Consider the following 17,981-nt stretch of genomic DNA (forward strand, 5'->3'; position numbering starts at 1 on the left):
CTAAGCAAGGGGGTGAAGCGGCAGAGTGCCAGGGTTTGTCAGAATATGTTTCTCTTCATAATTAAAAAGGTAGATGGCGGTATCGTAATGAGTGTGGGAAAACGGAAAGAAACTGTGTGGTGGTGAGACCACCCCCAAAGATACCCTATATTTATTTTAGAAAAACAAAAATAATTCAAAAGGTACTTGGAAATTCTATCTCCCCCAAAGGAAAAAAAAAAAAGATTCCACTCTGGAGTTGATTACAGAGTAACAGACCGCCTGTTCTCTGATTTTTCTAATTCATTAGTTATTATTTGGATAATAGGAAAATAACACATCTAAAAAGATCTGTCTATAACAGTTGTTAGTCCAGCTTTTCTTATAAGGTAGGGTGAGGCTGAATTATTTAGTTGGAAATGATTTTAATGAGATTAGGAAACTCTTCAAGTCAGATCAACTTCTCCCCAAAACACAACCATATAACTTTTCCTTTCAATGACACTGTTTTGACTAATCAACTACAGGAAAATAACTCTTTTTTCCCAAGTTTGTTTTCCTTGATGCTAAAATAATAAACGGTATTCTGCCCCAAAATGCTATTACTAATGCTGATAATAGCTCCACAAGAAATATTTATGACTATTTTAGACTAACAGGTAATTATCTTTAAAGTCCTTTTGAAAACAAACAGAATAAATATAGCTTCTGCATTATATATGGCAGCTACACTGTTAATCGAACCTGGTCACAAAACATTATACAAGCAAAAAGGAAATTCAAATCAGACTCCAGACTGCAAAGCACTGTTGACTGAAGAAGCTACAAGATGAACCTTTCAGTCACTGAAGGAAGCAGATGTGTTTCCATGTATAATGTATATTTTTAAAAGCAATTATTTTATATATAGACTGTGATTTAATAAAAGCCACTCTCTCTTTCCAGACTTGTAAACAGGAAACACAAAGGGGTGTCTCTGCAAACCCACAAACCCCTTCGCATAAATGCAAGGTCTGCCAACCAAATGTGCCTCCTTTTCTACTCTGCTAAGCTTAAAAAAGTTGTAATTGAATGCAGTGGTTAGCTGAAAGGGCACAGATACAAAGCACATACATTGTTAGCCTTCTATTAGATATAAGCGTGTCATGCATAAAAGAAAAGATGGTGTTTCCCATGGAAATCTATTTTAAGATACATCTCCTTAAAGGCAGCCTCAAAATCAAGTTCCACTGAAAAGAGAAACAGAGCCCAAGCAAACAGTCCACAAATGAACAAAGACCATCAAGAAGGAGACCTGTGCTCACTTTTAATCCCAGACCAGCAAAATGGTTCTGAATTCAAGCCAGTGATTAGTCATAAGGTCACTCAAGGAACCAGGCAGAGACTGCTGGCCAGAAGAAAGAGATACGCTGTCAAAGGCAGGCATGAAAGGTGGGGGCCCGGTGATCACCACCGAGACTAGAAGCAACATGCTGCTCCTACAGGCTCTCTGCACAGGCTTGCTTACACAGCCCCGTTCGCAAGCTCACTGGCCCAGAGCTGTGCCTGCGTGGCCTCCAGCCCAAGCTGAATCACATCTAATAATAGTCTTGCGTTCATTCTCAGACAGCATGGTTAGAACGCTCTGAGAATTAATGGTGAAGATGCATCTCAATGACTATTCCATTTCATCAGAAATACATCTCTAGCTGCGTACAACATAAACACTGACAAAGGTACACACAGTCACCTTATTTGAAAGCCTGATTGTATAGTATCATCTAGTGGAGAACATAACCCATTTCAATATGCTAAATAACTCTTTGGCTTGATAATCATGACTTTTGGGACACCAAACATGCTCCAATGTAATTTATATCACCTACAATTTCACTTATGACTTACTCATTTCAAGATATTCATAAAATAATCCCAGCCTGCCCATGAGTTGCAGATGGTAGTCCTGCTCCCATCGTGGGGTTATCTTTTCTGAGCTCGAAACTGTGCAATAGCGTCCAAATAGATTCTTCAACCAGCTGCCAAAAAGATCAAATTAAAAATTAAAACATTATCGGGCCAAGTTCATAAAAGTACTTAGGGATGATATCCTAAGCTGAATACATAATCTTCCCAGTAAACTCATTTTGTATTTTCACACTAGATTGTTTACTTCTGACCCCCTACCTGAAAATACAGGGTCTGGAAGAAGTAAGGCCTGCTTGAGTGTCGTTGGTAGGGTAATAATATGGGTGTGACAATTTATAGTTTTAATTTGAAAATTGTACCTAAAATGTCATCTGGTGTGCTTGGGTGTGCTATTGTTATGTTACAGAATTACATGCTTATGATTTTGTAAAAAAAGATTTTATAATAAAAAAGGGGCACTGTTTGTGCCTGACCACTCTGAAAAATAATACTATGGGCCTCGGTTTGTCAGAATTGTAACAGCCACTTTTTCTCTTAGCCCTTTTTCACACAAGCAGTTCAGTTTTCAAAAGATATTTTCCCTCATTGGATTCACTTTTTTTCTCATTTCCATGCTATTATCCAAAATTGGCTTACAGAGGAAATAAACAAAGACAGGGTAGTGAGCTGGTGGTGGCAAGTGCTCGGGGAGCCTGCGTTTGTGGGAAGGGGAGTGGGATGGCGGCGGGGACCCCACGGGGGGCGCATTTGAAAAGAGAGACTGCGAAGCCGAAGGGCCAAGCAGGGGAGGTTAAGAGACCATGTGAAGATTTGGGTGTTTTTTACTCTGAGGGAACTAGGGAGCCAATGAGGGACACTGAGAGAAAAGTGACATAGTTGGACCTTAGATGAAACAAGTCTAAGGCCCTTTTCTAAGCTGAACAGATCAAGGACCAGAGACATGGTACACTTCCTCAAAGTCATCACCTGCGGATACTGTCCTCACAGAGCTGTCTGTTGTCTCTTCTTCTGTGTTACGTTTTTGTCTTCCTCAAAGCCTCATGGCCCAGATAAATGCTTCCCCTATTTTTATGGCAATTTGTCCTGAAAAGTAATCGGAGCCGGCAGTGACGTGCGGAGTGCACCTGGAGCACAGAGACCGTTGTCCCCTGAAGCAGCAGTGGCCTGTGGTTTCCTTGTGGAGTTCGTCAGAAGAGGTGCCACAACAACCAACTTTCAGACATAACCGTCTGACACAACTTTGGCTGATTAAACAGCATGTTTGTATGGACTTCAAATTCAGGCAGTGAGGAGGCTTCACACTCACGTACAGACAGCTGTATATACTGTGTGTGCAGACACACGCAGTGCCAGACACAACTAGCTCACCACGCCAGGGTTCCCACCGCTGCTGACCTCAGCATTAACTCTACACGGCCCGCCCCCTAAGGTTTACTACAGGGAGATTTCTCTAAGCAGAACATGCTGCTGGCTTCCCACTCTTTCCCCATTTTGATCTCTTCTACGATATTAGGAATGTAGCGAGAGACTGTGGAAAGCAGAAGGGATGTGGACTCAGACACCCCTTGAACCTGAATTCACAGTTCATTGCTTACTATGTCAACTTTAAATAAAATGCGGTGATAAAACCTATACTGCCCAGCGTTACTGTCAGGATTAAATGATTCAAAACAAGTAAAGCGTTTACCACACTTCCTAACACATTAAAACCCACTGCCTGAGATTATTATTATTATTTATTTATTTGTTTGTTTGTTTATTTATTTATTTTTTACCAATTCAGGCGTAAGTTACTTAGAATCTTGGCTCGGGGACACAGTGCTGGCTGTATTGGTGGATCTCACTCCAGGATTTAACAAGAACAATTCAAATTGCTAGTTGCTAGTGCTACTTCCTAGCTTTCAACCCAAAGCTCTGTAATCAGTCAAGTCTGGGAATCTGCAGCTTTATGGATATTACAAGGGTCTTGCGATGCAGGCGACATCGAGGACCACACATGTCCATCACCCTTCATGGTCTCCAACTCAGGATGACCAGTTTCAACTGGTGTATTTTTTGCTCTGCCTCACACTTCCAGCCTCAGCTCTTGCTGAATCCTCTCCAGAGAAGCAGGCCTTTTCCTTGTGGGGCCCCAATTCCATCACAATTTAGATTCAGGTGGAAACTTTCATCCTGGCAGCCACTTGTGCCTCCGTCTTATACTGTGCTGCCTTCCCTGACCCATAACAGGTCACATGGAAGTCTTTCTGAACAGCTTACTCTGAACCTCTTGCTCAGTCTTTCTGACCTAAACCACTCATCTGTAGAAGGAAACCTTAGGTTGTAGTCCACCTATCATTGTCCTTGGTCTTTTGGGTTTTCTGCTGGGTTATGATTCTAGTGCAGGGACATCAGTCTTGACTGCACATAAGAACTGCCTACAGAAGTTTTAAAAAATACAGACACCACTTCTCCTGGCCAAGGCTGAAAGCTCCTTCCATCTAACGGGGGTTACAAAGTAATTGTCTTGCATGGTGTGAAGTACTTTATACCTTGTTTTCTCTTCGTATCTTCATTACTGTATTTAAACCACATACTGCGGATAATCACAATTCGTGTTGGAACATCCTACAGTATTCCCACGTGCTAATTTTAAGCACAAACATCCTTTACTAGCTGGATCTATTTCACTCCTGAGTTTACGGTTCCTGAATTTAAAAAGCAAGCATGGCTAGCAATGAGGGTTCTCTTACCGTGGGTCTCTGGTGCATCTTCTAGACAAATCATATAAAATATCCCTTCTCAAGGTAACAGTTCACTTTTCCTTTAAGTAGTGCATACTCATTGTAGAAAATATAGACAACACATAAAGGAAGAAAATGACAGCCATCCACTACCAAAATTTTGACCAAAGGACAATGCTGTTGGCATTATGGATATTTAATTATTTTCCTTAACATTTTGCCATAAAATTATCACAAAATTAGTGATTCTGTTTTGGTATCACTATCACTAGCCTTTTGTCAAGTATGTATAGAATAAAATTTCCAGGAATGCCTCCAATACTAAATGAGGCTAGGAATGCCAAAGACCTCTAAGTTTGCTGCCCGCATCCAACAAACACGTCTACTAATTTACTAATGTTACAGATTAGAAGCATATGAGTCACTCATTCACTCAACTGGTGCTGAGAGTGCCTACTGAATACCACGCACCGATCTAGGTGCTGGAGAGACCCCGCCGGAGCCGCGACCACAGTGCTAGGGGTGCTGCTTCATTTATTCCAAGAATCCTAGCTAGGGACCCCGGGTGGGGCTGCAGTGGGAGAAGGGACATTTATGGTGGAATCCATTTCATTATGCTCCTTTTGACATATTTAAGTGGTGTGAACACGTCTGCTGACTTATAAGACTTTTCTCTCCCTTCCTACATGTTTTTGGGATGTGTGTAATTTTGGGTAGCAAGAATAACTAACGTTATCTTTGGTATGTTAGAATTTTGTATTAAAAGAGTTAGGAGAAAACTGGCACCTCTATACAGAGGAGAAGCAGTGAGGAGCACCTGAGTCACTCTCTTCTTTGGCTAACGCTTAGCATTACCAGTTTTCAAAAAAGGGAAAGGCAATTCAAAATGCTGCTTAACTATTTTAGACCAGGAGTAGAAGTATCGGAAGGCAAAAGATCAGGTTACTGTAATCCGCAGCCACGGGCTTCCTTGAAATGAAGGCATAAACGCAGCCATGTTTTTACACTGTTGGTTGGACCATATTTTTTGGAGACCTTTCATACACAGAGAGTCCACTTCACCGTTAGAGGTGGGCATGCAGCTTTGTGGACAGGTAGGCAAATGACCTGGATGGGTGGGCTGTGTTACGCTCTGTCCTGTCTCCCAGATTACAGAAGTTAATACTCACGGAAGTAACACCTCTTGTATGTTATTCCAGATTGCTTTTCCTCCCATGATTATTGTCAGCTGAGTTGTCAGTTCAAGGAGACAGCCACCTGGGTCACACTGGAATATTAAAAAGAAAATGTCATTTAAATTTTAGATGGCTCTAACATGAAACAGAATCACTAATTTTAATTTGTCTGATATTCTTTTCAGGCTTAAAAAAAAATCAAAGAATGTACAATGAAGAAACTGTTCACTGGCAATTGAGAGAAAACATGAAGCAGCTTAAATTGCCAAGAGAATACAATTCTGTATTCATACCTCTTCGTTTCTATATTTTCCCAGGTAATAAACTAGATCTCCAGGATGACCGACAAATTTGCCCTTAAAGAATGCGATGTAGAAACATGAAGAATAGTAGTTGACAAACTGGAATAAGAACATCTTCATTGTTAGGCTGTTCTCATAATCAGTCTGGGTCCTTGGGAGTTCTGTAGTTAAAGGAAAGAAAATTAAGTTTTAAAAATTGTGAACAGCTATGAGACCCTAATCAAAGACACTGATACATGAGTTAAAATGTTTAAAAAATACAATTCACACTGTTTCCATTTAAGCTGTTTTGAGCTTCTTTATATAGCTACTGTGTTAATTCAAGTTTACACATTGTTATAAGAGTTTCTCCCCCATAAATATTATCCCACATGGCAAAAAATATTCAACTGTTCCTTAAAATGACAAGCATGATGTTATCAAATGGGCAAGAATGATATTCTCTAGTCTTTTTTAGGATATGTTGAAGAAAACAGACAAAACAAGGGGCAACTTGCTAGAGCATTTGGGGAAGGCAAAACAGGTCATCCTCCTGGTTTAGAGTTTAGATTGGGCTGATCGTTCTCAGAACACGACCACTGAGCAGGCCATTTGGAGAATGACCCAGGCATGCGCAGTGTGCGGGAGGCACTTCTCTGGACACAAAGCAGATGCTTGGGATGCAAGCCAGAGAGAAGAAACATTTATTACAAAAGCCAGAGCTGATGAGAATGGAGCTTTATTAATATGAACAGAATCGGGGAAGACACGTAACAGCATGACTACTTGTCCTCTCGGCAGCAGAGGAACATATTTGCCACTGGAACCATGACCCTATTCTGCTTATTTGCAATAAAGAGGCTATTTACTTTCAACAATAGGGTACATGATGTAATGTAATTGAAAATATTATTCAGCACTGATCTGTTTATACAAAGCTTGGATATTATGATGATTGTCTTTGCTTTGTCCCTTGTGCTAATGCAAAGCTGTAGATAATTCATTTCCCATACAGGCGAGGGAAAATATGTTTACACTTAAAATTTTCTGACAATTGTAACACACTAGAATTGAAATGCATACAAGTTACAGTCTCCAGCTTTAGCAGGTTCTAGAATGTCCTAGAAATGGCCTAAGCTATGGTAGGAACTTACCAAAATTAGTAATCATGATTGCCACTTTTTCATAGATCATGTTCAGGATCATGATGATGACAAAGCTGATGAGGGAAGCGGTGATGGACGTGGCTAAGTGTGGAGTCAGGTACTTCTGGATCGGGTCTGTTCCATTCCCGCTCGGGCGAATTTTCGCAAAGACAACAAACACTGAGAGTCTGTAGACAATGATCCCAATAACTGAGGCAATGATCAGTAAGATCTGAAAACACATAAACACAGCATCATGACACTCACCAACAATTATGTTTTTACACTGAAAAACTGGCCCCATGCTTTAGATGGACTAGAGTGCATGGGTGAAGTGACATTAGATCTCACATCATTGCTACAAGACAGGCAGAAATCTAGCACGTTCAAGGTCAAAGAAAGGAAAAGGAAAAGGAATGGTGGAAGTCATCAGGGAGCGCGTGTCCACTAGAGTAAGATGGTAATAGTTGGAGAAGCTGTGTGCAGGTGGTGAGGGGAACATGGGAACTCTGTATTTTCCGTGAATTATAAAACTGCTCTAAAGAAAGGTCTACAAAGAATGTATATGCATAACCCACAGACACACACACAATGCGGCAATGGCTAAGCGGAAGGGCGCTGGGGGCTGGGTGGAGGCAGGCGGAGGCAGGAAGGAGGGGATGGGGACATCTGTAATAGTGCCAACAAAAAACGTAAAGAAGAAAACTTCTACTGCTTTGGAAAAATATTAATTACTTGTGAGACAATGAAGATGCATGTTACATGAAAAAGAAAAACAGGAGAGAGAACATCTTCAGATGGGGTAAAAATGGAATAACTGGTAGGATGTTCTGGTAGAAAGAAAACGCCTTTGTGAGAGCAGAACCAGAGAGAACAGCCTTCCACAATTATGAAGTTATGTGGGTTAAGAATTAATGTTTTTTTGTTCCATTAAGGGGTATGCATCCTTTCAACAGAGAGTCTACCACTGGCTCAAGGGTCAGAGGTGCCAGCTTTTGTCTTAGTCGCTGTACCAAGGGAGGCGCTGAACAAGACCGGAATTCAGAAGCTGCACAGATGCCCCAAGGCAACTACCAGAAATGGCAGCAGATCTTTGTTTATAAAAGCTTCACATGCTTTTCATATTCATATCTTAAGACCTTAAGTTGGCAGTTATTCATAACCTGCATTTGCACAAGGTTCATTTCACGAATCCATTGTATTTTTGACGGCACAGACCCAGTGCCAGCAGGGGTGTCTGAGGCAATGGTTTGCATGTGGTTGGTAGGATTTTACTTCCTCACTAGGCAGGTTTTCTCTGCCACTGAACAATGCACATTAAAAGTCTCATTTTAAAAGTGTTTTCCCTACATCTACCTCTTGGACATACTCCAGAAGCATGTACTACTCAATGTGTCTGACTGCTTGTGTGCCACGAGAGAGAAAAGCTACAAAGAATGTGAATTTCAGGACCGAGCGAATCGTGTCTTGTTGTCTATAGTAACAGGAGGAGGCTGGTTTTCACCTCGGAGAGCAGTCAGGGGAGGGACGACGAACACAGACCCCTGCACTGGACTCCCAGCTCTGCCACTGGCTGTGGGACTTTGCACAAGTCATTCAACCTTTGGGGGCTTCAATTCCCTCGCCTGTATCATGGGGGGAGAATAATAGCAACTAACTAACAGGATTGTTGTGAGGATTCAGTGAGTTGCTCTAAGTACTAACACCTAAAACATTAAACCCAAGCACATGAAAAGTTATTATGTAAACATTAGCTATTATTATGGCAACTAAAGTGTTAGCAAGATGTTTTTCTTACCTTTTAAGCCATCAATTGTAGAGAAAGTATTATATTTCCTCCTCTAACCTCTCTCATTATCTCCTTCCCTTCACAGTTAAGGTTTAACACTTGTGAAAGAAAAACTTTTTTTAAAAAATGTGTTGAGTATATGTGAATGTTAGACAAGGCTGAGAAATATGTATTTCTCTCTCAGCACAACACATAAATACCATGTAAATAATATGTATTTTTAAAAGTTATCTCCATAATAGTTTTTAAAGTTATTAATTATAATAGTTAAGATTCTTGAAATGCTTACTATTCACCTCAGCATACATATATCTACAGCTCTGTGAGGTAGGTCGTATTAGATCTCTTTTGCAGATGAGGAGACAGAGCCAATAGAGATTAAGCGATTTGCCCCAAATTAAGCAACTAGTAACGGAAAGAACTGAGATACTCAAGGACTCCAAAGACATACTAACCTCTACGTGGCGCTGCCTCACACATGGTTTCTGAAGTGAATTCTAATTCATTCCAGAGCTTTTACAAAATCAATGCTTCCATACCTCTCCAGAGCACTTCAGGGTCAGTATTTCTTCACAGGAGGGAAGCTTTTCATTCTCCTTCCTCAAGATTCTTATATATCTTTTCTCACTATAACTTTAATATACTTTCCTTATAGCTTTTAATATATGCTCACCATAGAAAATTTTAAAGTACCCTACAGTGAACAAGAGGCGCTTTTGCTGCCCTGGATCTGTTTCTAGTCTTAGAAAAGGACCCGAATTTTGCTTTTGAGGGAATAACCTCTTTATTTTCAGTCCTGTGGTTTGGGCTAGATGGTCCTCCCTGCCCTGGGCTCCAGTGGTAGATCTTGACTCATTTGGGACTGCTAGGTATCTCATCCTATTGGCCTCAGCAACGGAGTCAAAGACTGATAAATAACCTACTAAAAGCTACTGAGCTGTGAGGAGATATCTCCTAGTGCCCACGGGAAAGAGAAGTTTCCTTTAGAGGAAGCTGCTAAAAGAGGCCTGGCTTGGCTTTGATGGGATGCGAGACTGCGACTGCTGTAACGTAAGGGAGGGTGCCCAGCACCATCCTGCTGCGAGGCCGCGGGACACAGCCTGAGGACAGAACGGAGCACAGCCGTCGCCGGGGCTGCAGCGTCTATCCCGGACCAAAGCCGTACCTCGGACTGGGATTTTCAGTGACAGGAACCAATAAATCCCACCCACCCCCACTTTTCTGTTGTTGTTGGAGATTGATTTTCTGTCACCTGCAATCGAAAGACTCCTAACCATAAAAAAAGTCTAAAAAATAAAAATAGGAAAAAATGTATCTACTATCTAATATAGGCACAATTCCTTCAGAACTATGCAGTTTGTATATTAAAAAACATTTTGATAATTAATTGTATCTTTTGTTGTAATAACCGTTAACAGTTTTATGCCATGAAATATTTTCATGGACATACCTTTTCACAGCTGCACAATATTTTACTGAGTAAAGAGCTGGAAGTAGGGCATGAGTATACCTTGGAGTAAAGACAGTTTCTTCAATAAATGGTGTTGGGAGAGCTGGACTGGTACATGCAAAAAAAATGAAACTAGGCCACCAATTTATACCATACACCAGAATAAACTCCAAATGGGTAAAAGGCTTAAATATAAGTTGTGATACCATAAAAGTCTTAGTGGAAAACATAGGGAGTAAAATTTCAGACATCCAATGTAGCGATATTTTTCCCGATATATCTCCTAGAGCAAGGGAAATAAAGGAAAAAAATAAACAAATGGGACTACAGCAAATTAAAAAGTTTCTGTATGGCTACAGAAACCATTATCAAAATGAAAAAGTCATTGACTGAATGGGAGAACATATTTGCCAATGATATATTGGACAAGGTTTAATCTCCAAAATATATAAAGAACTCATATGACTCAACATCAGGAAGACAAAACAATCCAATTAAAAAATGGGCAAAAGACCCAAATAGGCACTTCTCCAAGGAGGACATACAGATGGCCCACAGACATATGAAAAAAAATATGCTCAACATCACTAGCCATCAGAGAGATGCAAATTAAAACCACAATGAGGTATCACCTCACACCCATCAGAATGACCATCGCTAACAAATCAACAAACAACAGGTGCTGGCGAAGATATAGAGAAAAGGGAACCCTAGTGCACTGTTGGTGAGAATGCAGACTGGTGCAGCCACAGTGGAAAACAGTATGGAATTCCCTCAAAGAATTAAACATGGAGCTGCCTTATGACCCAGTGATTCCACTGCTGGGAATACACCCTAACAATCCTGAAACACCAATTCAAAAGAACTTATGCACCCCTATGTTCATAGCAGTATATATACAATAGCTAAGTGTTGGAAACAGCCCAAGTACCCATCAGTAGATGAATGGATTAAAAAACTGTGGTACTTTTACACAATGGAATACTATGCAGCAGAAAGAAGGAACTCCTACCTTTTGTGAGGGCATGGATCGAACCGGAGACTATTATGCTAAGTGAAATAATCCAGTCAGCAAAAGATAAAAACCACATGACCTCACTTATAACTGGAATCTAATGAATGAAGTAAACTGATGAGAAAAAGAACCAGAGACATGGAAACATGGAAGAGACTGGTAGCTGAAGAGGGGAGAGGGGAGGGAAAAGTGAGGAAGAAGAAGGAGGGGAGGGGGAAGGAAGAGGGAAGGGACTAGTCAAAGAACATGTATGAATGACCCGTGGACATGCACAACAGAGAAGGGAGTGACTGGGAGAGAGGGGTTGCTGGGTGGAGGAGGACAAAATGGAAAAAAAATTGGGACAACTGTAATAAACAATAAAAAAATTTAAACAAAAAAAGAGTTGGAAGTAGAATATTTTGGCTGATTTATCTACATCTGTGACTAAATCTTTACTGACTTTTATTCACCACTTTGAAATACTCCCTGATTAAAAGCTTTTAAAAATCTGAATTAGTAGATTAAAGCATATGAATATATTTGATTCTTGATACATGCTGCCAAACTGCTTCCTAAGAAGGCCAAAGCAGTGTAAAATTCTAACAGCCTCGGTATGAGAGTACTGATCATCGCATTTCATCCTCTCAAACACTTAGTCTTACCAACTGAGAGGTGAATTTCATTGTAATGTGCCCTAATCTAATTATTATTGACGTTTGACATCTTCCATGGTATTTTTTCTTTTGTGAATGTGTACTAACTTTCTCTGCCTCCTAAGTCCTGAGATCTTGGGTGTTATCTTAGAAGTGATCTGTGCTTCTGCTGTAATTGAAGTTATTAACCCTTTGCCCTATTTGTTAACAATCATTACTTTCAGTGTTTTGTTTAAACTTAGGATACTCTTGATATATGGAAAGCTTTAAATATTTTCCTCCAAAATTTCTCCCATTGCTATTAAGTTTAGAAAATCTTTTTGCAACTAGAAATCATATATGCATCAACATTTATTTCGTTATTTTTGGTATCACTTATTTTTAATGTTTCTGGAATTTATTATAGTATGTGGTTCATAATATGGTTTCAATCTTTAATTTTTACCCAACAGCTAACAAGTGCTCCATTACCCTTTGTTGAATAATCTTTACTTACCCCACTGATTTACAGGGCCTCCTTTCGCATATATCACATTATTATTGATATCAGGGCCCATACTGGGCTTTATGTCCTACTCTCTAATCTGGCTGTTTTTGAGCCAATAAAACTTTCTTTATGTTACTGATTATTATATTACTAATATGACTTTATTAATAATATACTCAAAATTAATATTGTAAATTCAAATATTTTAGCAATATTGACTTCTGTCTAGAATCATTTAAGGCTTCTTTTACAACTTTCAGTAGTTTTTACACCTTTTCTTTGGTAGTTCCTTTTTTCTTTTTCTGTTAAGACTATTCCTAGACAGTTTTAGTTGTTACTACTGACTTCTAATGTCTCCAATTTGGTTTCTGCACCAGAAACGGAAAAATCCTGAACCACTGATCTGATTTAAACAAGTGAGGTCACGTAGCTTCCAGCTCAGCTTTTAGTTCCCTCAACATTTAATATTCAATATTAAATTTTGTGAAAAACTCTTACCCAGAACAAGACAGCACTTGTACACAGGACTACACGTATACATTTCCCCCACGTAGTAAAGGGAACACGCTCTTGTTCCTGATTAAAAAAAAAAAGAAGAATTTTAGACAATTGAGGGATTCCTCCAATGAAATGATTTTTCTCTTGATCAGTCACTAACTCCCAGGCTTAAGATAATTTCTCTAAAAATTAGTTTTCAAACATATCTTCCTTACTCATAATTGCACGGTATTTTTTGTTAACCATTTCAAACATACATACAAAAAAAATGCACAGTGTTCATTTTAATAATATGTTTTGAAAATGCAAGTATGAATAATGATTTATCCACCCTGACCTGAGCTCAGGAGTCAGGTATCTGACAATGCCAGGCTGAAAGGCTGCAATAATAAGCACAGAGCTGACGCAAGACAAAACGTTCCACAGATGCCTGCACACACTAGGTATCTAGCAGACATTTCTTGGTTGAGCTTTACACATTCATTTGTTGTAGCTGAACTTTTAAAGTTTTTACTTTATACTTTATATCACTGTGTTTAAAATTTTAAGAGAAGAAAGCAATACTTCTCGAGATTTACCTGGATCATAAGAGCAATCATAGTATAATAATAGCTGCAAATCCTTCGTACAGTTTACTCTATGCCAGGTACTATTCTAAGTTGGTTTTATACATTAAGTAGATTAATCCTTAACACAATCATATGAAGAAGCAACTATATTTGTTTCCATGTTATACTCGAGGAAACAATGGCACAGAGAAGTTAAATAATTTGTCCAGAATCACTCAGCTATTAAGTTGCTGTGTTTGGATTTGAATGCAGGCAGCCTCATTGGTAAGACTCGACCATCGCATTGTATGCCTCTCTAAACCCATGGAAGATTGTTAGCAACAAATAAAAATGGGAAAGATAAAATCAAATGAACTTTCATCTTTAATCTTTTAAACAAGCAGTGTTTCAGTGGACATTTAAACCGATTAGTTGGCAATCTTAAATTTAAGACTGGCAGATACAAATCACCATATTGTTTTTTCTTCAGTATCTTCCTTATGTTGCCAACATAAGCTTTTGTTCTTCAGTTCTCAAAAATGTCACCTTCTAATAACTGAACCTCATCTTTTTCCCACTTATAAAATGAGGAGGTGGAACTGCTCCCTCCAGTCCCTTTTTAGTGCTGACATTTTGTAAATCTGTGATTCAATTTATAAAATCTAGAGTTGAGGACATTTTCAGATGCTCTTGGTAAAAGCATTTTGTCCCCAAGAGTTATTCATATTCAGAAGCTACTGTCCTTATGCTGCTGACTGCAAGTACAATCAGCTCCAAATTTTCTGTGCTGAAGGAAAGAATAATGCAAATAATTCAAAAATCATCTTTCATTGGCTCTGGAATACTTATACAGAGAGATGTATACTGTTGTTTGTTTTTTAATTTTGCAGCCGCAGTAGCAAATTTACCTTTCCAATTATAATAAAATGCCTCCCACAATGACTGAACATAGTTGGACCTGAACAAATGTTTTCCTTCTCCATCAGTCCCCCGCACCCTCCCGCCCCCTTCTTTAGAATAAGAACCATAGTTCACATCCCAACCAGTAGGGGGAGCAGTGACTGAGGCTTTAGTGCAAGACAAAGAGGCGGCTAAGTCTAGGATGAAAGGGGCTGAAATAATGAAGGTGCATGAGAAAAACTGAGGAACAACTGTAACAACCTATGCATCTTTCCTTGTACATTTATGTCACACAGTATTTTTTGGTGCATGTTTTACACAAACCAATGCAACTTTTTCTTACATAACAGGTCCTCAATAACATCGTTTTGTTCAATGTCATTTTGTTTTAACAGTGGTGAGATGATATAGGAACCAATTAGCCTACGGTAGAATTAGTTTCATTACACATTATTTTGCTTAAAGTTCCAGAACCTATCGATGATATCAAGTGAGGACTTACTGTACATTTATGTCAGAGTAGATTTTGTTTTTCATTTTTACTACTCTTATGAAAGGAGGGACTACATTTACCTCCCATGTCCACTGTCCTCAGCACAACCTCTTTACCTTGGGTGTACATTAGAATTACCAGGGAGCTGTAAAAACTCCCTGTGCCCAGAATACGTCACAGGCTACCAAGCACTGTCAGAATATGTAGTGATGGGACCCTGGCATCAACACTTTCCAAGGTCCCCAGGGATCCCAATGTGCAGCCAAGGCCGAGAATCCCTACAGTAAGTAACCCCTGAATCTAGTAGTAACATTCTCCTTACCTGAGTAATCTCATTTGTCACCACATGAGTGCACCGTGCCTCGTATTCTGGCCGGGGTTGTTCTTCCTGCTGTAACTCAACAGTGTCCCATTCATACTCAAGTTCTGCCTGGCGCCGCTTCCAAAACTCCAAAAACAAGGTAACTAACAAAGAAAGAGAACAGGATCATGTAGGTCTTCAATGATGATCGATGTTTCAGAAATCAGTATGAAATAATACTAATTATCCAGAACACTTCTGTATATGATCAATAGAATCTAGTTTATAGGCTACATTAATATTTAAAAGAAAAAAAACAAGTTAATGCTCTTTGTTTTAGGAAACATTGATAATTCAACATAAGAAAATGAACTATAGCTGATGGGAAAGGTAATAATGTGATGATCAGAAGGTGTGTGAGTTTGTCTAAGGCTAAAGTACCTGCTACTAGCACTTTATTGCCAAGTAGGCAACACAAATATCTAATATAGTCCAAAGCAGTCCAGGTCCATCCTTCAGGCTGCTCTCCCTCATGCCCCTCTCCCTCCTAAGGGCCTGCAAGGGGGGAAGGATGCTTTAGGAAGTCTCAAATCTCTATATACCATCGCCTAAGCCACCCCAAATTAAAATAATATTCTTGGCCTGACTGGTGTGGCTCAGTGAATTGAGTGCTGGCCTGCAAACCAAAGGGTCGCCGGTTGGATTCCCAGCCAGGGCACATGCCTGGGCTGTGGGCCAGGTCCCCAGTGAGGGGCATGCGAGAGGCAACCACACATTGATGTTTCTCCCTCCCTTCCCCTTTCTCTAAAAATAAATAAATGAAATCTTAAGAAAAAGGTTGTCTATCCTGTTTATCTTTAAAACAAAATAAAATTCTTAAATACAGAAACCTGATATTTTTCTTTATCGTGCATAAAATAGTTTTTCAAAATCTTCATTACTTTTTAAGATTTGTAACTAAATCTTATAATACTAAATACTAATCTTAAAATGCTAAATAAAGGCAACATGAAATGTTCACTGAAAATGTGGTTTCAGGGTGCCTGCCCCCAACTCCTCTTCCGGACTGCTACCGCTAAGCCCTTCCTGTATAGAAATTCTGGAGTTACCACTCTTCCATCCATAAATATTTTTTGCGTGTCTATGTGCTGAGCAGAGAAAAAAGACACAATCTCTATCCCAAGGGGCTCCTAGGTGTACAGGGACTAGAGTGAAGTGATAGTTTCAGCAGACTACGAAGAGGTCTCTGAGGAAGGTAAGCGCAGGTTGCTCTGGGCACACAGAGCTGGAACTTGTAAGCATGGCTCACCCAGGGGAGGGGACCATGATGGTGAGTTTTGAGAGGACTTAGAGCTGAATAGGTTAAGGTCATTTCCCTCAGGGAGCTGCGCGTGCAAAGGCAAGGAGACAGATAGAGCCAGGTACTTCCCAGAAACGGCAGCTGGTCTAGAGGCGAGCGCACAGCAAGGTGGGCAGGGTGGGGCAGCCAGGGGGCGAGGTGGCAGGACTTTGCATGTGCTCTGTAAATTGGGGGAAACAGAACCTACCTTACAGGCCATTGTGAACCTGCTGACACAAGACCTGTAAAGGCCTTCAGAGCCCTCTGAGGTCTCTGGGGATTGCTGGAGCTATCCCCATTTCAGACAAGAAGCAGAGGCACAGAAAGGTCAACTAGTTGCCTGAGATTGCTGTGTTGGAGTCAGGAATCAAGCCCGGGCATTTTTGGCTCCAGAGCCCAAGCTCTGCTCCTCATCTCTCCCGCTCCACAACCTGCCTCCCTTTGCCTCTGGGCGGCACTTACTCTTTTAAAACAATTTTTAAAAGATTTTATTTATTTATTTTTAGAGAGAGAGTAAGGGAGGGAGAAAGAGATGCAGAGAAACATTAGCGGGCTGCCTCTCACACGCCCCCAACCAGGAACCTGGCCTTCAAACCAGGCACGTGCCCTGACTGAGAATCGAACCGGCGACATTTCGGTTTCTGGGAGGGTGCCCAACCCACTAAGCTGCATGGATCAGGGCATGGCACCCATTCTTTGCTTAGGCGTCATCACTGCTTGCTTTTCCAGCTTCTGACTCGAGCCCACCTCTGGGGCATACTGCCAGTTACCTGTCCTGTTCCCACACAGGGCCTCCATGGACACGCCAACCCTCGCGGCCACTACTGTGGCTACTGGAAGGTTTACAAGGGAATGGAGGTGGCGGCCCAGCTTTTCACGCTCTGTGCTATTGTTAATGGAAGCAGAGAGCTCAGTCAGTAGGGAAGACCATTTCGTGCCTCCTACTTGGCTAGGGAGCTGGAAGGAAGCTCGTTTCCCTTATGAAACTTTGAAGCCCAGGGCGGGAGTTATGTAAGGTCTCCTAGCCTCTTTAAATAGGAATGATGCCTCCAGTTTCCCAGCCACCAAGATGTAGTTCACCTCGTAATCCACTGGCCCCATCAGGGAGTACAGGCAATGGCCCGGGAGTCCACCAAATTCCATCTCCTTGCACAACAGCTACACTGGACGAGTTAACATTGGAGGGTGAAATCTAGAAAGCCCTTGGGTATTAATTTCCTGACACTCCCAGGTTACTCAAATGCTCCAAATCCTGTAAGTGAATAGTTTGTGAGAGAAATTGAGCTGGTTTACCTGTCAGACCCCGGACAGCAGGACT

The 17,981-nt window shown here is 40.6% G+C and overlaps 1 protein-coding gene across 4 annotated transcripts in view; it reads right to left on the reverse strand.

The window, feature by feature from the left end:
* The window catches only part of ANO6 (anoctamin 6), a 190,336-nt gene that overhangs the window by 19,027 nt on the left and 153,328 nt on the right, over positions 1–17,981 (reverse strand). For all 4 annotated transcript variants that reach the window (XM_054591205.1, XM_054591208.1, XM_054591207.1 and 1 more), the window contains 6 exons: positions 15,346–15,488; positions 13,083–13,160; positions 7,218–7,440; positions 6,076–6,245; positions 5,777–5,874; positions 1,864–1,994 (listed from right to left, as the gene is read on the reverse strand). In XM_054591205.1, the coding sequence (XP_054447180.1) occupies positions 1,864–1,994; positions 5,777–5,874; positions 6,076–6,245; positions 7,218–7,440; positions 13,083–13,160; positions 15,346–15,488 (843 nt within the window). The remainder of the gene's footprint in view (positions 1–1,863; positions 1,995–5,776; positions 5,875–6,075; positions 6,246–7,217; positions 7,441–13,082; positions 13,161–15,345; positions 15,489–17,981) is intronic.

Source organism: Pteronotus mesoamericanus, unplaced genomic scaffold (genome assembly GCF_021234165.1).
Source record: "Pteronotus mesoamericanus isolate MK-2021 breed Mesoamerican mustached bat unplaced genomic scaffold, CSHL_Meso_final scaffold_21, whole genome shotgun sequence".
NCBI lineage: Eukaryota > Metazoa > Chordata > Mammalia > Chiroptera > Mormoopidae > Pteronotus > Pteronotus mesoamericanus.